The 21,053-nt window shown below is 50.6% G+C and overlaps 1 protein-coding gene across 4 annotated transcripts in view; it reads left to right on the top strand.

The window, feature by feature from the left end:
- ZNF516 (zinc finger protein 516) overlaps positions 1-21,053 on the top strand; it is a 113,661-nt gene that overhangs the window by 45,773 nt on the left and 46,835 nt on the right. For all 4 annotated transcript variants that reach the window (XM_036875066.1, XM_036875065.1, XM_036875063.1 and 1 more), the window contains exon 2: positions 842-2,770. In XM_036875066.1, the coding sequence (XP_036730961.1) occupies positions 1,013-2,770 (1,758 nt within the window). In that variant the 5' untranslated portion in view covers positions 842-1,012. The remainder of the gene's footprint in view (positions 1-841; positions 2,771-21,053) is intronic.

The following is a 21,053-nucleotide window of genomic DNA, read 5'->3' as shown; positions in this document are numbered from 1 at the left end:
GTGACCCCTGCTCCTGCTGGGCTCAGACCCCGCCTCCCACGTGAGGACCTGCCGGGGTCGGGAGGGTGTCTGCACTGGGGTAGGACTCCGCCCCGCGGCCAGTGCAGGAGAGAAGGGACAGGACCAGGTCGGGAGGGGCAGTGTGAGGCTGGCCGAGGACTCTGGGCTTTATCTAAGAGGCAGCGAAGACCGAACGTCGCGGTGGAAACGGCCTGGTGGTCACACACCCCTGGGAGTGGTGTCCGTCGGGGCAGCTGGCGTGGGCCGCCAGGTGCTAGAGCAGCAGATTCAGGCCCAGGTCTGGAAGGACCTCAGGGTTCTGCCCCTGTCCTTCGCGGCCTTTCTTTCACTAAATCATCTGTTTCACCGAGACACAAAGATACATTTGTAAAGCGCCTTTTCCGGCTGTGAACGCCCTCTCGCGGCTCACGTGTCCTGCACGTGCCCCCGCGTTTTGCCGTCCTCCGCCTGGCCTGTGTCTTTGTCCTTCATTCTCAGACGCGCTCCTGTCCCTCGCACTCCCACGGACTCCCTCACCACAGTCTTTCCTTAAAGATTGGATATCTGATAAAAAATTATTCTGGTGCGCAGTCATTTACAATGATTTATTTTAACGATTTAGCACACAATTATTATCAGTCATTAATTGTTTAATTACTGATTTTTTAAAGGGAAGCAGCTGTTTGTACGTCTGTTTAAACTTTCATGGATGCTTCCTTTCTTTCATTTGGACGGGATTGGCTTTCTGAAGGAGCGTGCAGATCGCTGTCCGCGGATGTACGGCCCCTGTTTTATGCGGGGAAACCTGGCTCCTAAGATCTCCGTGTCTTTTCTGTTCCAGGTCTTTGCTGCCCTCTGCCATGTTCTCCAGGTAAGACCATGCCCCTCCGCGGGGCAGGCGCACTTCTGCAGCCGGCAAGCGGGAGGCTCGCCTGAACATGGAGAGATAAGACGCAGGCCCGCGTGACCGAGCGCCGTGCCCGCCCCGGCCGGGCGAGCCCTCGTCGTCGAGATGGACCGCCCCCGAGAGGCCGAGATGGAGCTGAGAAGGGGCCCCAGCCCACCCAGGGCCGGCAGGAGCCCCGAGGCGGACGGGGATAAGGCGCTGAGCCACAGCTGCTGCATCTGCGGCAAGAGCTTCCCCTTCCAGAGCTCTTTGTCCCAGCACATGCGCAAGCATACGGGCGAGAAGCCCTACAAGTGTCCCTATTGCGACCACCGGGCTTCCCAGAAGGGCAACTTGAAGATCCACATCCGCGGCCACCGCACGGGGACTCTGATCCAGGGCCACGAGCCCGAGGCGGGCGAGACGCGCGTGTCCGAGGGCCTGGACGGCTGCGCCAGCCCCACGAAGAGCACCTCGGCCTGCAACAAGATCCTGAACGGCGCCACCCAGGTGGACAGCGGCAAGATCCTGCTGAGGAGCAGCAAGAAGGAGGCGGAGGGGGCGGCGTGCGCGGCGGAGGAGGCCAAGGCGGCGGCGGCGGCGGCGGCGGGGCAGTGCTCCTTCTGCAAGAGCAAGTTCGAGCGCAGGAAGGACCTGGAGCAGCACGTGCACCAGGCGCACAAGCCCTTCAAGTGCCGGCTGTGCAGCTACGTGACGCTGCGGGAGGAGTCCCTGCTCAGCCACATCGAGAAGGACCACATCACGGCCCAGGGGCCCCGCGGCGGCGACACCTTCGCAGAGAACGGCAAGCCTGAGCTGCCCCCCGGCGAGTTCCCCTGCGAGGTGTGCGGCCAGGCCTTCAGCCAGACCTGGTTCCTGAAGGCGCACATGAAGAAGCACAGGGGCTCCTTCGACCATGGCTGCCACATCTGCGGCCGGAGATTCAAGGAGCCGTGGTTCCTGAAAAACCACATGAAGGCGCACGGCCCGAAGGCGGGGAGCAAGAACAAGCCCCGGAGCGAGCTGGACCCCATCGCCACCATCAACAACGTGGTGCAGGAGGAGGTGATCGTGGCCGGCCTGAGCCTCTACGAAGTCTGCACCAAGTGCGGGAACCTGTTTACGAACCTGGACAGCTTGAACGCGCACAACGCCATCCACCGCCGGGTGGAGGCCGGCCGGCCGCGGGCCCCCGTCGGGGAGGGCCCGGCGCCCGGCCCCGCCGACTCTCAGCAGCTCTTCCTTCAGTGCCTGAACCTGCGCCCGGTGGCCGGCGCGCCCGCCCGCGGGCAGGCCGGGCGGCGCGTGGCCGAGCTGGACCCGGTCAACAGCTACCAGGCCTGGCAGCTGGCCACGCGGGGCCGGGCCCCGGCACCTCAAGTACGCGGCGTGGGACGAGGCGCTGGCTGGGGACGTGGCCTTCGACAAGGAGCGGCGCGAGTTCATCCTGGTGAGCCAGGAGAAGCGCAAGCGCGAGCCCGAGCCTGGCGCGCAGGGGCCCCCGCGCAAGAGGGCGGGCGCGCCCGGGGACCCCGCGTCCGGGCCCCCGGACCCCCGGCCGGCCCCGCGCCCCAGCCGCCGCGCCGCCGCCCCCGCCCCACGGCAAGTCGTCCGAGTGCTTCGAGTGCGGCAAGATCTTTCGCACGTACCACCAGATGGTGCTGCACTCGCGGGTGCACCGCCCCGCGCCGCTCTACCGTGACCGCGGACGGCCCCGGGGACCGCGCGCCCCGCGCCCGCTGCGGCTCGCTCGCGAGGCGACTCTTCCTCGTCAGCCCAGTATGCCCCGCTCCTTCCTGCGCCTGCGCCGCTCGCGACTCCCGGCCTCCGGCTGGCCGACGAGGCCGCCTACGAGAGCGAGAGGAGGGCGCGGCCCACCCTGCAACCAGGTGAGCGCGTGCGCCGGGTGGTCAGGCTCGGGTACGGTGGGCTCGGGAGGTCCGGTCCCGGTAGCCCTGTGCCTGGGTCGCCTTTGCCCAGGTATCCCACGTCCAGCTGGCTTGGGCACAGGTAGCCCTGTGTCTGGGTCGCCCCATAGCTAGGTGGCCGAGGTCTAGGAAGCCCTTGCTCAGGTAGCTCACGCTCAGGTGGTCCAGGCTCAGGGAGCTCTGTGCCCGATGGCCCTGAGCCAGGGAAGTCCAGGCCCAGTAGACCGCCGCCCGGTGGCCCAGGCCAGGTAGTCCTGGTTCACCCATCAGCTATGACCAGGTAGTTGAGGCTCAGGTAGCCCTGTCCCCGGGTGACCCAGGTCTAGCTAACCCTTGCCCAGGATCTCATGGGCAGGGAATCTGGGCTCAATTAGCCCTGTCCCCAGGTGACCCGGCTCCCTGGTTTCCCAGGCCCACATAGTCTTGGTGCTTAGGCAGCTTCCTACTTAGGTGGTGCTACAGCTAGATAATCCTGCGCTTGGTGCCTTATCCCCGGCGTCCCAGGCTCTGGTAGACTGGTACTCAGGTGGTATGCGCCCAGTGTGTGCTTGGAGCCCCCAGCTCCACTTGAGGCTCCTGCTTGCTGACCGCCCATAGCGTTTGCATAAATTCGCACCTTTGGCTATGGAGGTGATGGTCTCTCTGAGGCATCAGACATTTCTGAGCAAAGAACAGGTGACGGAGCCCCTCCAAGATGTGCCCTTCTCTTCTCGCCGTCAGCTGGGGCACACATGCTTTCCTCTGCCCCTCTCCTTGCACCAGACAGCTGAGTGAAAGAGGAACTAGGGATTGTGTGCAGTTATAATTAATCTCCTTAGATTCAAGTAACCCTGTGGGTTTAGAGATGGCTAATTGGAACCAGATTACTTTCCAAACTGCAGCTATGTAAATATTTAAAGATGCTTGGCCAACTTTATTTTCATCATTTTCCTATTTTTTTTAAATAAATTTTTAAACATTTTGTTATTTTCTTCATAATTTTTTGTTTTGGGTAATTCTTTTAAGTGTAAGGTGATGTTTCAGTTACAAACTTGTAACTTTCCCCGCATAGCCAGGGATGTTTTTCTCTTCTCCCTGAAAATTGGTTAATGGATGTTGCCTTTACTGAAAGGTCAGAGGCGATAGAGATGCAAGTGCTTCAGTTGGGCTTTTTATATTCTGTAGTGAGGAAAACTGTCCCTGTGCATGTCTTAGAAAAACCCACAAACGTATGTCACCTTTCCCTTATTGAAGATTTAGCCAGTTCTCCTGAACAGAGTTTAATTATTACAGGTCTGTACAACGTATTGTGTGAGCCTCTGATACACTCAAGTATATGTGGAGTCAGTAAAAGTGTAGAAAAAAGTTGTTTCTCTGATTCTATAAGGGCAATCAATCTATGCTGAATCTGCACATGTGTGTATGTAGGTAAATGAAAATAAAACGTTTTTTAAAATAATTAATTTATTTAATTTATTTATTTTTGGCTACGTAGGGTCTTCGTTGCTGCTCACGGGCTTTCCCTAGTTGTGGCTCGCGGGCTCTAGAGCGCAGGCTCAGTAGTTGTGGCCCACGGGCTTAGTTGCTCTGCGGCGTGTGGATCTTCCTGGATCAGGGCTTGAATCTGTGTCCCCTGCATTGGCAGGTGGATTCTTAACCACTGCGCCACCAGGGAAGCCCCCCCCCCCCTTTTTTTTTTAAATTTATTTATTTATTTTTGGCTGCGTTGGGTCTTCGTTGCTGCTCACGGGCTTTCTCTAGTTGCGGAGAGCGGGGGCTCGTATCTTGCATTTCGTTTCTTAGTCATTAACCTGTGGGAAGGAACAGTATAATATACTGTTGTCTGAAAATGCAGTGCTAGTTCTGTGACCTTTTTTGGGTTCTTCTAGCAGCTTGTCGTGTAAGACGTGGGGAACCCAACTGTGAGCCCCTGGGTGGCATTTTTGAAGATTAATTTTTGTTTTTCCTTTTAAAAAATGTTGACAACTATAGATTTTACTGGCCACGTTCCAATAGTACTATGGTTACTTTTTGGAGCAAATGGGATGAAATATTAAAGCTGGCAATAATTGTTTTCCTACTTTGAGGACAAATATTTTTAATATTTGGAAAAGCTGTCCTTACCCCCATCTATTATGATGGCAGTTAAATGATTAGTAATAAGCTAATTCAGTAGTGCTTTTAATGTCAAGATGTGGGAAAGATCAAATTACATTCACTGTAAGTTGGAATTTACTCGTTTTGTTCCTTCTCAGGTTCATTAAATTCTAGAGATTATCATTTACTTTTTTATGAGATTATATCTCTTTTCTCTGTATTAATCAACTTTTTGAGAAACGTGATACCTCAGGTGATTCCATAACAAGATTATATATGGTGTGGGTGTAACAAGTTGACAACAGAATACGGTAGCTTACTGAGAGACTAGAAAAAGAAATTTATGGCATGACAGTGGCATAACATGTTGAAGAACATTGTAGGTCTGCTCGGGTCACTGTAGCCCCAAAGGACAGTAGCTTTCCTCCTAAAAACACAAACTTTATATCATGGCAGGCCTTTAATGCTCTAGCTGGCATTAAATCGCTGCTTCATGGATGCCCCTTAAGGAGAGAGATGTGTTATATGGACTTAATACTCACAAAGCAGTCTCATTAGCAGGGATTGGCAAGGCCTTGGAAGCAGCCACTTTGGAAGAGCAAATGGGTATGTTGAATCCTCTGTTTTGATCTGCAGTGAGCCTTTCTCTTGTTAAAAAATGCATTCAGCTTTGGAAAACACTTGCCTTTCTTGTCACTAAAAGATGACTTAGATCTTTAAACACTGACATGACTCTAAATTCTCAGAATCTTGATGGGATGACTGGTTAAAATGATTAGAGGAAACATGTAGAAATTGAGGGACAGAAGATCATACTAGTTCTCAGAAGAGTGAATCCGGCTACTTGTAGTAGCAAAGTTGACATTAGAGTTCAGACCTTTGTGCCCCTTCCAGTAAGTCCCCATATTGTGCCATGATTTTCCCCACAGATTTTTGGACATCCAGGGGTGGATTTGAATGCTGCTCCTGGATCTAGAGACAATTTGCATTATCAGATTAATTGAAAGAAACTTGCTTTTTTTCATGAAATATTCTTTGTCGAGTGTTGCGTCTACTCCTTTGGAAAGCTCTGATTGTCACATTACCTTTATTTCCACATAAGACCGGCTCCCAGCAGCCCTCATTACAGTCTTAAAATAGTCTTAAGAGCAAAGTTGTGAATAAAATTCAATAACTTAAAATGTGTTACTGAGCTAGATTTAAATCTTCATTGAGAAAGTGATGTGGTACTGATAGAAAGTACCCTTTTGGAGTTCACAAAAATTAATCCTTTTAATTAGGGAAGAGGAGCTCTGAAAGGGCATATAGTTGAAATTTAGAAAAATTAACATTTTCAAACACAAAGCAGAGTCATGGTGTTCAGAATTTATTACTGAGGACAGGTCAACAGGCCAAAGTGGAATTCTGCTTGGAAAGCGTTAGGATGACTTAGGAGTGGTAGAAGCGTGCTGGCTGTGTCTCAAAGGACTCTCTTCATGAAGTCCCTGTACTATAAGATGTGGTGCCCTTGGGAGAAGCCTTGCCTGGTGCTGGGGGCCTTGCCTTGATGCAGAACCCATTCCTACTGTTTATCTGCATACTGTTTTGGCTAAAAGTTAGGTGACTACCCCAGGTATTTTTTTAAGTGAAGTATAATTGCTTTACAATATTATATTAGTTTTAGGTGTACAAGATAGTGATTCAGTGTTTTTATAGATTATACTTCATTTAAAGTTGTTACAGAATAATGGCTCTGTTTCCCTGTGTTGTACAGTATATCCTCGGTTTTGACTGTTTTTTGTTATTCTCACTTCTGTTGCATCAAGCGTATAGTCTGTTGGGCCCACCCTCTCTCTATATCTTTGGATACTGATTGTAACTTAATTGATAGTAAAACCCCAAGTTTTGAAATTGCAAATATGAAATTGCAAATATTTGATTGTTTTTGACTGACAAACACTATGGCTCAACCTAATAGAATAAAAAGCTCTTAGAGCAAGTGCCATAGTGTTACATGTAGTTGGGAGAAGTAAGGAGAGGGTTTTCAGAATTAAAAAATACAGTCAAGGGAAGAAAAGATAATTAGAAGGAAGACATGGATTTATTTCAGAAAGCCTCCACTTTCTCGTATCTCTCCGCTTGCTGCCACCAGGCCAAACTCTCGGGTGTTAGAGCTCATCTTCTTTATGTCGTCATTGCAAGAAGAGCCAGAGTGTTTTGATTATAAAATGTTGGTTGAGCACGTGCTTTGAGACTGACTGACTGTCCACGTTTGTGCGCGGCGGGTCAGGCGGGTCAGCCTGTGGTCGTGCAGCTCTCCAAAAGGTTAACCAGCCAATCATCTTCTTCTTCTTCTTTTTTTCTTTTTTGATAGACCATGGACAGTCATCAGAACAGCTTAGGGAGGAAATGTCGTTACACGTCGTCCCATTGAAGCAGGATTTAGGGGGAATCAAGGGACAAAGGTCAGAGTGTGGAGTGTGAGGTGGGCCTGGGGGTGGTGTTTGCAGTGGCGGCCGGGCCTGCTGGGACGGGAGGCTTTTATTGTTACCTATTCTTAGCGTTTACTTTGCGCTAGAGCAGAGGGAGCTCCCAGGGGACGCATTCTCCCCATCGTCCTTCTGGTGCAGGGCGTGCATGTTCCGAGCAGGGGAGCTGGGACCTGTTTGCAGCCCCGCCCGGTTCCCATCTCCGATGCTCAGTGATCGGGAAGGACTTTGTTTTTTTTTTTAAACAATGATCAGACATTGAGGATTCCTTTTTTAATTAATTAATTTATTTATTTTTGGCTGTGTTGGGTCTTCGTTTCTGTGCGAGGGCTTTCTCTAGTTGCGGCGAGCGGGGGCCACTCTTCATCGTGGTGCGCGGGCCTCTCACTGTCACGGCCTCTCTTGTTGCGGAGCACAGGCTCCAGACATGCAGGCTCAGTAGCTGTGGCTCACGGGCCCAGCTGCTCCGCAGCATGTGGGATCTTCCCAGACCAGGGCTCGAACCCGTGTCCCCTGCATTAGCAGGCAGATTCTCAACCACTGCGCCACCAGGGAAGCCCGGGAAGGACTTTTGTCTTAACGCAGGGCTTCATCTGTGCCTCCCCCCGCCTCCCCCGCCCAAGAGGCTAAAAATGACACCACAAAGAACAAGGGGTAGGAGACCAAGGAGGAGAGAACATGAATAAAGTGAGAGGATGGGAGATAGAATGCGTGTAACCGGGGGAAAGCGGCAGGCACATCTGGGAACAACCCTGTACAATTACAAACCCTGTGATCCTGAGCGGCGTCAGTGCTACGTGGTACCGGGGCCCCCCATTAAATAGGGGCCTGTGGAATTGGTACAAGTGAAATCAGGAGGTCAGCTCTCCTCGGACACTGTTCAGTCCAGCTCGCCGGGCCCAGTTTCCTCATCACACAGGCATCTTGAGCGATACCTAATAAATGTCCGTACGCAGGCTGGTCGGCCACTCTGGAAGTGCCCCGGCCGTGGTGATGCTGGCGCAGGTGCCAGGCCACAGAGCTTGGGATGCTCTCTGCCATGTGCCAGTGAGCGGCCGGAGCACGGCACCGGGGTGGGGACCGGTGACAAGGAGAATCCGGACGGCAGAGATGGAGATCAAGGAAGAGCTGGTTGATTCCAGATTACAGAAGAGGGACCGTAAAATGCAGACAGATGCCTTTCAGCCAGATGTGAGGGTGACACCACCCTTCGTGTTTTCTGCTGTCCTGAACATCGAGGAATTTACTTAGTTGGGAATAAAGTGAGACTTGAAAACCCTCCTATTAAATTCTTATTCAGTAGGAAAGTGCAGTGAAGTTCTTTATGAAAAATATCCAGATGCACTTGACAGCCGACTGCAGAATGCCCTGTGGTTTAGTCAGCTTCTTAGCAACAAGAAGCATCTCTGTCAGCATGCGCACGGAGACGATGGTAATTATTCACTGGCCCTGTGGTCCCCTGATATGCCTCTGAATTATCCCAGGAAGATTGCATTATGATGAGAATAGTGCCTTAGAAGTGTGCTTATTGTATTCTGATTCTTCAGACACTGGTCATCTGTGCATGGCGTGCATGCTCATATTTGCTGGAACGCAACGCTGCATCCCCGGCCTTCCAGAATGAATTTATTATGCTGTGAAACGCGTTAGACTCTGGAGATTATATTCTGGATTTTCTTCCTGCCACTGAGACACACACGTGGGATGCACGGTCCTCAGCGTCGTTAAGCCGACACCATGCAGACCCTTTTGTTTGTTAGCAAAGTTCAAACATTTGATTCCATTGTCTTTCTGTCTCCATCTCTCTCTTTCACACGAGATAGAATCATAGAATTTTAGAGCTGGGAAGAAGCTGAGGGATGTTGGTCTGCCCCCCCATTTTAACAGAGAGGAAGCCAAGGCATAGGGGGAATCATTGTAATTTTCCCAGAGCCGCCAGGGGTGTCTGTTGCCCGAGGACAGCGTGGGTGGTGGAAGGCACGTGAGCGGGGTCGCCGAGGTTGTGGTTCTCCTTTCGCACGAAGTAGCTGTGTGTCCTCAGTCCTCAACCCCTGGGTGTCTGGCTTCCTGGGTGGCACCATGGGGGCTGGGATCGCCACCAGCGGGGTTGTTGCCACCGTGTCCCTGTTTGGTGCCCGGCATGGCCTGCACATCCTGTCCACACGGCTCTTGTTGGTACAAGAGTTAGAACAAGAATCGGGGTCCGCAGGGTCCGTCTCCCAGCCTAGGAGAGGGTGTGTGTCCTGGCTTGTCACTTGAGGGGCAGAAGCATGTGGTCCCAGGATGGCTCAGGCCGCGTCCAGGGCTCCAGATCCCCAGTCTCCACTCCCACCCACCCTGGAGGCGACGGAGATGGAGGTAGCCCTGCCGAGCTCTGTGGAAGCCCGTGCTTGGCGGCGTGGGGTGCCGGCTTCACTCTGTCACTAGGAGGCTGCCTGCCCGTGGTAAACGTCGAGTGGGCGTTGTCTGAAGGCAAAATTAACGATGTTCCTGGATTCCAGGAAAAATGCCTGCACTGTGTTTACAGAGTCTTGTTTGATGTGACTGCTTTTCAGTCTTTTCCGTCTCTGCTTCACATGCTAAATCCTGTTATTTCTGTCCTGTTGCCCTGCTGGACTTAGTTTTCCCCAGTCTGCGGTATGGATGACGCTGGCTACGATTTTCGGCTCTTTCCCTGTGGTTCACGTGTCATGAAGAGGAGCTTGGTCTTCTCCAGTTCAGACAGGAGCTTGTGACTTCTCATGTGAAGCATGAGACCCCTCTTGGTAGATGTGACCCATCAGTAGTGAGTAGAAACAACTGAATTTGGGTCTTTCACCCCAGTCCCCTGAGATGTGGCCTCACATGTGAAGAGGTGGATTGAACTGATTTTGCTTCTGAACCATCAGTTGCTGATCAGTGGGGTGGGGGTGGGGGGGCGTGTCCCGGTCAGCTCTGCAGGAGAATGACCCTGGGCTTTGGAAGTGAGGTTCACACCTGCTGAGCCGGGTGTCACCCCCGAGACGGCGCCTTGTCCCAGCTGTTTTAGGCGCGTCATTCCAGCCAGCACTGACGCCCCGGCCTGTGTTTGTGCTCAGAAGCGTGGTCATAATGTTTGTCTGGGCCTGTGATGGGGCACACCTGACAGCACCCCTTCTTCGTACCGTTGGTTGAAAGTGCTCAGGTGGCTGAGCTGCTCAGCCCTTTGATGCTGTCACTGCAAGCCGAGGAGTTCCCGCTCGTGACGCTGGCTTCCTGGGACCACAGCCGTGGCCCTGACCTGCCTCCCCGTCTCCCCCGCTGCACCTTCTCTGCGCCCTGAATGCCCTGCCCAGAGCTCCCCACTTACCCTCTGGGGGGCCCGAGCATCCTGTTTCCCCAGCGAGCACACTGGAGGCTGGAAGTCCCTCCCGCCCGGACTCTCACTTCCAACCCTGACCCGCCGTGTTCCTGGAATTTCTGCGTCTCTGCAGTTTCGTGGCGTCGGCCTCGTGCCCCACACGGTGGGCACATCCTTCTCCTGGAACTGTGCTCTCGGCGGGCAGGGCCCAGTTGTTCGTCCTGGCGCCCCGCGGTGATCTTGACCGCGCAGTGGCCGGCAGCCCCGCCGGGAGGGGTCGGTCAGGTCCATCCTCCGTCCGCGGCGAACTCCCGGGAGAGGTGTGGGGTGTTCCTGGGAGGGACTGTGCCCTGGAGCAGCGGGGATGTTCACCCAGTTGTCTAGTCGCCTCGCGTCTGTAGCAGTAGCGACGACTAGTAATAGTAGCCATGGCTCAACCAACAGTGTTTAACATGAACTTCTTGTGATCCTGCAAAGTTTTGAAGTTGAAAGAGCGGCTTCAACGTGAAATGATATCGTGGGCTTGTTGGATGGGCTGGAGTTAGTTAGGTTTGGGGTGATTTTTGGTGAGTTTGGTATTCTGCGAGGAGCCTTTCTCACGACTTCTGAAACTGCGTGGTTCCTGTCGGTGCCGTGATTGGGGTCTGCGTCCCGGGCTCTTTGTGAACCTTTATCACTGGAGGAGCTGAAGGGGCTCCGCGTTTCCAGCGCTGGATGGCCGCGTGCACGGCAGCTGGTGTGCGTGCGGTCAGCTCTGACCTCGCTCACGGTCATGGCTGGCTTCCCAGGATGTGGTGACTCAGGTCCCCGAGCGTTTCCCAGCTCACTGCCAGGGTCCCCGTGCCTGGCGGCCGTAGAAGGATCGGGAGCGGGGCCTGGGGCTCTGGACGCCTCGCCCACCTGACCGCCCTGGGGCTCAGGGTCCACGTGCCACACGTGTGCTTGGGCTGATCCCTGACCCGGGCTGGGGCTGTGACCGGAGGGTAAGCCTGGTGCACAGTCGGTGACGGACACAGCTTTGGCGCTCGAGGGCCCAAGACCGAGGCAGAGTGAGAAGCTGCGGGACTGTCTAGGGATTGTGTGGGGCGCTGGGACTTGGAGCCCTTGGGGGAATCCTCGGTGTGCAGATGCTGAGAAGCTGCACAGACCCTGTGCCCTCGCCCCCGGCCCTGCTGAGAAAAGTATCCCTTTCCTGCTCCTGCCTTGGCCCAGCCCACTGGGAGTCTGAAGTTCACAGTCAGTGCCCGTGAGCTCGGAAGCAGACCCACCCAGAGCTCAGGCGGCCCCTCCTTTCAGGATACACTGTCCTTCCCGTGGCACGTTCTGGCTCAGCCAGCTCTGTACCGTGGGTGCCATTCAATTTGTATCATCCTTGGTCTGCATGTTCGTTGTGGGTACAGTGAGTCAGTTAGTTAGTTGAGATTCTCTTTTCTCAAGCATTTAGGTTTTATTCGATAAGTGTTTTTGTTGTGTACATGTCTCTGGCACAAGTTCTTAATTTTTCATTTGTAAGTTTAAGTTTTTTTTTTTTTTTTTTTAAGTTCTTAATTTCCTGTGTGCCTGACCTAATCTCAGGCTGGTTTTTCATGAAACCTTTGTAGGCTGCTGATATGATCCAGTATTTGCATACACGGTTTGTCTAAGCCTTTGCGTATTAAAACAGATTGTGGTTTCAGATCTATATTTTACTGGAATTGAAAAAGCTAGGGATAGTCTTCTCTGGATTAAAGATTAGAAGGTCACACCTTCATTACTGGAATTTTACCGGTATCTGTGTGTGCGGTCAGTGAAGTCGTATCCACTTAAAGGATGCCTTGTCTTCTGTTTTATTTACAAAGGCAGCCACTGATTTGAGAGAAGTTTTTTCACAGATTAGTAAGACATTTGGACTGACTGCTGGCTGCCAAATATGTTCCCCTAACAATGTGCCGGATCTGAGTGTTACTCATGTTCTTTTTGAGAACTCCAGAATAATTACTTTCAGCACTGGGACTAAACTGTGTTCCAGCTTTACTATGACTACTCTTTTCATTTAATAACCTGATTGGTTACTGAAATATATCATTTAAAGTGATAACCCACTGGTACCCTCTGATGACGGGTTGGTCATCCTATAGAAAATGCCGCGTGTGCCTAAACCTAATATCTGAAACCTGCTGGGGAATGGCAGCTTCCTCCAAAATCATGAAGTCAGGTTGTTCCTGCAGACAATAATCCAGTGATTGAAGAGTTCATCAATGGACTGGCTCGTTGGAGAACATCATTTTTGATGTTGGAATGATGGTCAGGTTCCCAGTCTGACTCCTAGGTACTGTAATTGCTTTGATTTAAAACTTGTCTATGATGTTCTTGGCTTTTAAAAATTGATTTCTGCAGAATTCATGAGATATGATTTATACAGATTGTTCCAGTATTGGACTTGAAATGCATAGTAATGGGGTGGAATGAACATTTTCATCTTTAAGAAATATGATTTGGGGCTGTTTTTTCAGAAATGATGAAATTTGGTAGGGCAGGGCCATGAGGTTGAAAACAAGCATTAAACCCTTAAACGCCGTTTTTCTTGTAAAGCTCCTTGGCTGACAGAGGAGTGTCAGGACTGGCCTCACAGTGCAGTTAAAATGTGTCACCTGGAGGTGACTTACAGAGTTCCTGAATTTCAGGTGTGAAGAAAGGGATTGCAAAGTCCTGACTTGGGAAATTTTGGAAACTCTGAACACGAGGTTCTGGACAGGTTGTGTGTTAACACCAAGGAGAGAAAAGAGTCTCTGCAGTTTCCATGGTGACCACCTACTCACAACTCAGAAACAAATTCTTGATATTGTTTTGAAACCCCAGTTACAAAAGAGCATCGTGCTTGAAAGTTAGCTGGGAAGAGATGAAATCGCTTACACAGAGCTGCCTGGTGAGCTGGATAGCACTGGGCAGACGTGATTCTTGGATCCCTTTTTAAATGTCCACATTTCTTTTCCGTTCTGGGTCCGAATTTCTTGGGTTTTTCCTTCTTGTGTTGAAGATCTTTTCCTCTGAGTTTAAAGGTCTGGTGTATGGGGGGTGTAGTAGAAGTTCGTAGAAGTTGTCGGAGCAGTGCCACATCTGGAAGCCTCCCAGAGCAGGTGCACAGGGCAGGTGAGGGGCTGGTCTTTGCTCCCCGCCATCTGTTGGTCCACCGTCAGCCATGCCCACCCAGCTGGCCGCTGGTCAGCTTCATCCTGTTCAGGCCCTTCGCTCCTCCCCCTCGCTCCTCTTCCTACCAGACGGGCAAAGCGGAGTAAGGAAGTGGGAGGAAACAGGACGTCAGCTCACACGCAGTGCTCGGCGTGCACAACCAGGCTTGATGGAGCGGAGCAGGGGGCCCACGTGGCAGTCTGTCCGGTCTCAGAGGACCCTGTGCTTGTTGTCTTGTCTGTGTCCCAAGGCCAGAGACAGAATCCCAGACTGTGACCAGTGTGCCCGGAACAGATCGCCGTGACCCTGCCCTTGTCATTCCCCACAGGCCTCCTTCTGGGAACCTCCACTGCCATCCCCCCCCCCGCCCGCCCCCAACCCTGTCCCTCTGCCCTGCAGGGGGAGTGTCACTTCGCAGCTCCCTCGGATGCCCTTGGTGGGGGGAGGCCTTCCAGGGCAAGGTTAGGGTCCCCCAGACCTGGTCTTCTTGCCTGAGGACTGTTCCTGCCGCTACCCCAGCTCTCCTGCCCCCCGGTGAGGAGGGGAGCGGCCAAGGCTGCCTTTGTCCAGCCCCGTGCCCAGGCTGACGACTGACTCTTCTCTGCTTCTTTCCTCCAGAGCCTGTGTCCCCGGCCCCCGTGGGTCATGGGGGCAGTGATGGAGGTGGACGAGCAAGGGCTAACATTTCACGGGCCGGGTCCCGGCTGGCACGTGCAACTGATGTTAGAATTCTGTTCATTCTTTGCAAAACGGACAAGTCTTTCGTGAATACGTGGTGAACAATCCACATTCCGCGGCCGTGCTTCCCCACCCCAGCCACTCAGGAGATGTTTATTTTGTACCCTCAGGTCTTTAAAGAATGTTTACATATGCAGTGTATACACGTGCGCAAATTTTTTTCTTGTTTTGATACTTAATAAGATCATTTTATTTGTTTTGTTGCGCGATTAGCAAACAGCATGTCTTGGGAATCGGCCACATCCATGGAGTGTCTCCTGACCTGCGTCAAACGGAACGTGATCGTAATTTATTTGCCTTTGGATGGACGTGGAAGTTTTTTCCCAGTTTTCATTACAAGTAGAGCCTGCAGTAAATGTGCTGAGAACACTTAGGAGAATTTCATGATCGATTTCTTTAATGAAGGTGCTGGTTTGAGGGGTTTGCACATTTCATATTTCAGAAGATTTTGCCAGATAGGTTGTAATATCCTCACATCCACCAACAGTTTATGAGTTGGGTCCACTGTCCCAGACCTTCAACAATTCTGGGTGTTATAAATGTACTACAGTTGCTGCCCCAAAGGAAAAGTGTTATATATACGTTTATTGCTTTCATCTCTGTTTTCATAGTTTCTGTGAGAATAAGCATGTTTTCATGTTTGTTGGTCATTTGTATTTCTTGTGTGATTTACCTGTTTATGCACTTTGCCCATTTTTATAATGTGTTTGTCCTTTTCTTATTATGTTATAGGAGCGCTTCATATATTGTGGATATGAATCTTTGCCTTAAGTCCTGTCTCCTAGTTTAATAAAAGACTTTTTTATGAAGTCTTTTATTGCAGAAGTTCTAAAAAGTCAGAATTGGCAGTCTTTTTCCTTTATGGTTCTTCAGTTGTACACACCACTTAGAAAGGCACCCCCTACCCTACTGTTAAAATATTTTCATTGAATAAAGCTAGTTTGCCTGATTACATTTACCTTATTACACATTGTGCTCACCACGTGGGACTTGTAATGTGTTCTGTGAGACGTTTTCACATTTTTTCCATATTGCTCTCCAGTTTTTCCAACATAATTTGTTCTATCATCAGTCTTTCCTCCGCTGGCTTGAAATATCCTTATTACACACAAATGTCCATGTGCTAGCTTCTTCACCCAGCATCTGAAGGCTTGGTAAACCATCCTAACGCAGTGGGTGGGGTGTGGGTGTTGGTGGGGAATCTGAGGTTTAGAGGTTCAAGGACGCTTTCTCCAGATTGTACCAGTTATAAGTTTTGAAGCCAAGTGACTCCAAAGGTCAAGAGCTTGTTCTGTTATGCTGCTTGCATTGGCTGGGCAGAGGCAGGTAGGGGGGATCGAGGAGGAGCTGGTGGGGGACTACCTTGCACCTGCTAGAGTCGTGCCTGTTCTCTCCTTGGCTCTTGGACAGTCCTGATCTTCCCCTTCCCAGCCGTGCTCTGCCCCAAAGCCCAGCCCAGCAGCAGGGCCTCGGGCCGGGGACCGGGGGTGGGATGTCTTGGCAGCCTGCCCAGAGAAGGTGCAGGAATGAGGGGCTGCAGGTAGGCCCTCACTTGCACGGGAGGGACCTTTGGAGTCACTGAGGCTCCGAGAGGCCCCATCACAGGAGAGACTAGTCATTAGTTAAGTGCCTGCCCTGTGGTTTGGGTCCTTTGAAGGTAATACTGGCTTCTCCTCTGTTTTCCATGAATACATTCAGCTCTTCTCAGTAAACGAACGATACTGCCTCTAGATGAAAGCGTCTAGATGAAAAGTAATTTTCTTCGTGATACATAACGTTGGTGTTTACATCAGCGTTCACACATTGTTTTTGGACCGTGCGTCTAATTCACACAGTGTTTCCTTTGAAGTCATTCATGTAAATAATGTATTTGTTTAGTTGAGAACACGTTAGAGGTTTAGTAAATAAAAAATACAGGGTGCCTGTTAAATTTCAGATGAACATCGAATACTTTTTTTTTTTTTTTAGTATAGGCACATCCCATGAAATGTTTGAGACATATGCTAAAAGTTACTTGTCCTCGGTGTGAAATTCAGATTACCTGGCTAGCCTGTGTGTTACCTGGTGCCTGTCTCTGGGTGAATCTTCTGGCAGGTGGTTATTTCAGGGCACCCGGGAAACATCTGGTCTTGTTTCCTGGCCTGCTCGTTGGCCGACTAAGGCCTGTTTAGCAGCTCTGTTTACTACTAGATGGAGATGCTGGGACCTCAGGCTGTGAATGTTCGAAGGATAATTAGCTGAGGAAGAAAAGGGGAGGGCCTTCTGGTAGAGATACCTCTCTTTCTATTGTTTACACGTGTTAATACTTTAAACACGTGCATTAGCTCTGTTGAGGGTCAGAACAATGCTGGTGGAAAAAGAGATTCAAGAGAAAACAACAATTGCCTTTAGTCTGTTTGGGTGATGAAAAAAAAGTCTTAGCATTTTCTAACACAGAAAACGTTCAGCAAAGCACCTGGAGCCAGAACGACGTGACACATTTGAGTGCACCCCACAGCACGAGGGAACCGTGATGCTGAAAGCTACTGAAACCCGTCCTAGAGAATAATACTGCAGGGGTTGCTTCTCTGTGCAGATGTCAGTCATCAGAACGGAAAGTTCCATTCTGTTTGGAATTTGGTAGCTTATGGGCTGAAGCTTGCTGTTGTCTCTCGGGTCAGTGCTGTTCCGTGGTGGCGTGTCACTCTTCCGTGGTGGGTGTAGTATTGGGGTCACGGCTCTGCCCTGACTTTGTGGGACCCTTGCAGATGCCCCAAAGAATCTGCTGAGTCAAGGTGTAAAAATAGAAGACTCCAGCCTTAACTGCTGAAACTTAGCTCACACACACGGGCCTATCTCCTTAATTCAAAATAAAACGAGACCCAAGGCTCCTTTAGATCCTACTCTAGACCTGGGCTGCCCAGATGTAGAGATGTGTCTTGTAATCTCAGTGGTCTGTGATCTGTAGCCTGTGATTTTCACAGATAATAGTCATGACCGACGACTGACTACCCCTCCCCCAGAGCAGCGTAAGGAACTCGGTTCTAGTCCTGAAGTGGTTTATTTACTGGATGTATTTCTTCTGATTCTGAATTGAGTTTGCTTGTGTGTGATCTACCCTTATTTAGTTTTGGTTAAGAAAATATTCCATAAACGTGTGAAACAAAATCTGGTAAATCACCACTGCCTTGGGAGTCCTTTGTCCCTGGTTTGAACTGTTGAAGGATTACTGACTTACCAGTTGTAGATTCCACGATGCACCTGGAAACGTCCCCAAAGCAGTGGGCTCCTCCCACCCCTCTGACGTCACAGGGTATACAGAGGGCTCTCGAGTTCATTTTAAAAGATTGGTCTGTAATTGAAATGGAAGGTTCTGGAGTCTGGTGTCACCTTGAGATGAGGCCTTCCTGAGTCAGCGGAAGGTCCTGACTCCACCTGAATGCGGTTCAGAGGTGAGCGTTATCTCCTGCCAACAGATGTCTCGTCCTGTCTTGTCGCTGACCTGGTGTTTGAGGCAAGGTCCTTTCGGGTCACATCAGGGGAGCATTTGTGGGAACGTGCGGGAAGGACTGAGCTGCATCTCTCTCCCTGAGGGACTTCAGAACTGCAGAGTGCGATCCCTGTAACTCCTCCTTTTCCAGCCCGTAAAAGGCCTTGTGGGTGTTTTCCTTCTGGGGCTTCTTCCCTTGGAAAGACCGCACGTGAACCCTGGTGTGGAGACCTGTTTTCGCTGACCTTTTCGGGAGGGCTGCCTGCTGCTGGGCAGACTCTGGCATCTCTGAGCGTATCCCAGTCTAAGCCTTGAGATGTGCTCAGCACAGGGTTTCCATGCCGACGCCAGTCTGCAAGATGATGCCACATTTGGTTGCAGGACCGCATATGATTTTGAGAGGACCGCTTGTGCTCTTTCATTAGGTAAAACTCAACCAGCCAATTACAAACATGAATTATCTTTGCGTATCTTCAAGATCTGTGCAGAGGAGAATTATGTTAGATGGTTTTATTTTTCCAGTTGGACGTATTTTATAATCTGAGATTTCCTTCTCGCCTTTACTGCCTGTAATTTAAACTCTTTAGCTTGTCCTTTTCTTGGCAGAATTGGAAACACACCTCTCCTCTCCCTAAGGTCACCCTGCTTGTCCTCCTCACCCTCCTCGCTGTGGTCTGTGCGCACAGGTGTGTCTGGTCCACGACTCCTTTCCGTGTAGTCGCTGTCTGGGTGTCTCCTGTCCTCACCTCGCCATAAACATGGAGACACTTCTCCTGTAGTCTTAGAACTGCCTCGTACTTAGTTCTTTCAATTCGAGACCATACTTGTTTCGACTGTTGCATTGACCTGCACTTCTGATTCCTCGGTTTCCAGAAAGTTAGTCCCCAGTCTCAGGGTCTCAGGGACAGCCCTGCTTGTGCCTGGGTCCACAGCCGGGCCCTGAGGGCTGAGCCGGGGGAGGGCGTGTGCTTCACCCTTGACTCCTGAAGGGGAGGATGCTGAGACCTGCCACCTGGAGCCGCAGCCCTTTGGGGGTCGGGATGGCATTGTCCCCTGGCTTCTCTCCACGAAGTGTCCGCCCCGGCCTCACTTAGGCCGTATCCTCCACACCCGCAGCTAGCAGCAGTGACTTACTGGGTTCTGATCAACGCCACCAAAGGCCAGGTTGGCATGATTAGCATGTATAATAACTCGGCTGAGTTTGGCTGGGATTTACTTTATTTTATTTTTTTTAATTTTAAAATTCTGTGGTTTATGAATTTTTCTCTTACGAAGAAAAAAAAGGTATTCAATGATCAGTTTGATAGGGTTAATCCATAGGAGGTCAGGATATTGGCAGTCTTGTCACAAATGCCCAAAGAAATGCATATCCTTGCTTCCCTATGGCTGATGGCTTTTTTTTCTCTTGAAAGAGCATGTTCTTCATGCATTTTTGTTTTTTTTATTAATTTTTATTGGAGTATAGCTGCTTTACAATGTTGTGTTAGTTTCTGCTGTGTAGCCAAGTGAATCAGCTATACATATACATATATCCCCTCTTTTTTGGATTTCCTTCCTATTTAGGTCACCACAGAGCACTGAGTGGAGTTTCCTGTGCTGTACAACAGGTTCTCATTAGTTACCTATTTTATACATAGCAGTGTATATATGTCAGTTTGGTTGGGATTTACTTTAAATTGCTCAAGTAGCCGTACTTTTACTTAAAATAGCAATAATAATCATTGATTGTCTGGTGCATCAATCAATTAAGAGTAAAAAAAAAAAAAAACCCCTGCCTTAAAATGGCCAAAGTTATACAGATTGATCCATGCATGAGACAGGAAGACCCATGGTGGCTTGGGTGCCAGATCTGCCTGGTGACGTAAGATCTATGGAAATGTCTTCAAAAACTCCTTTTTCTCTTGAAAATACATATTCTGTGGCACAATGTATATACTTTTTTACTGTAAGTAAGACCAAAGAACTGTGAAGTGTTGCCAAAATATAGGCATTCCTCTGTGTAGTTCAGAGTAGTTCTTATATAGTAACTCCATCGTGGGCTTGGGAAAGTTTCATCGGATTTATTTTAGGATGATGTGCACGCATCGGTCCTGCTCGGGTGTTTTGAAGACACCGGCTGTTTGCAGAGTAGGGAACTCCAGTGCCCCGGGTGTCCTGCAAGCCAGGCCTTGCCTTGAGCTGTCTAGCAGGTTTCTGTGAGGGCAGAGGGAGGGACGAGGTGGCAGCTTTGCCAGAACAGACCTCACCAGGGGCTCGGGCTGGATTCTGTTCAGCTCGGAGACGGGGTGGAGCCCGAGGGCTCAGGACGTGCCCCGGACGTGTGACCTGTCCCTTAAATCAGGAAGCCTTGACCTGGGACCTGCCAGGTTTGTGTCCATCACCCCACTTCCTGCTCCTGTGCAGCCGGCACGTGGGCCAGGCCATCCGCCCGGGCGGCCAGGAAAGCAGCAGCAGCCGGGCCAGAGCTGTGTTCTTCGGGGGAGTTTGACCCCTCGTTTGTCTCAGGGCTTATGGCACCCTGAATGTCACCTCAAGCTATGTCTCCGTCCCCCTTTCCGACGTGCCTCAGCGTAAACTCAGGGTGACTCCTAAGCTGTCACAGCTTTTGAACATTTCTGAGTCAGTGGTCTCCCTTGACGGTGGGGAATACACGTGAGAATAGTGTTTCAGTGACTTTGGGCGTGTTTCACTTGACCTTCAGAATTCAGAGGTCTCCTGCCTCTTTGTTCTCTTCTGTTTATCCTTTTTCTTGTGGGGGGCAGGGAATCACCAAAATTTTTTGGGTCTGTTATTAGGGTCTTCAAAAGATCGCCATAGTCTGTGGAAGTTCAGTAACTAACCTTCAGTGACTGTCGGGTCAAGTACCTGTTTGGGGGAGAGTCTAGGAATTTAACTGCCCAACATAAAATTTTTTGAGAAAAAAATGCAATTTTATTTTTGAACAACGGGTCTATATGTACTTTGTTTTTTAGAATATAACACTTTCAGGGGGTGTACCCCC

The sequence above is a fragment of the Balaenoptera musculus genome, chromosome 14, assembly GCF_009873245.2.
Source record: "Balaenoptera musculus isolate JJ_BM4_2016_0621 chromosome 14, mBalMus1.pri.v3, whole genome shotgun sequence".
Taxonomy (NCBI): Eukaryota; Metazoa; Chordata; class Mammalia; order Artiodactyla; family Balaenopteridae; genus Balaenoptera; species Balaenoptera musculus.
The sequence above is the reverse complement of the archived record's forward strand: the minus strand, read 5'-3'. Positions and strand labels throughout refer to the sequence as shown.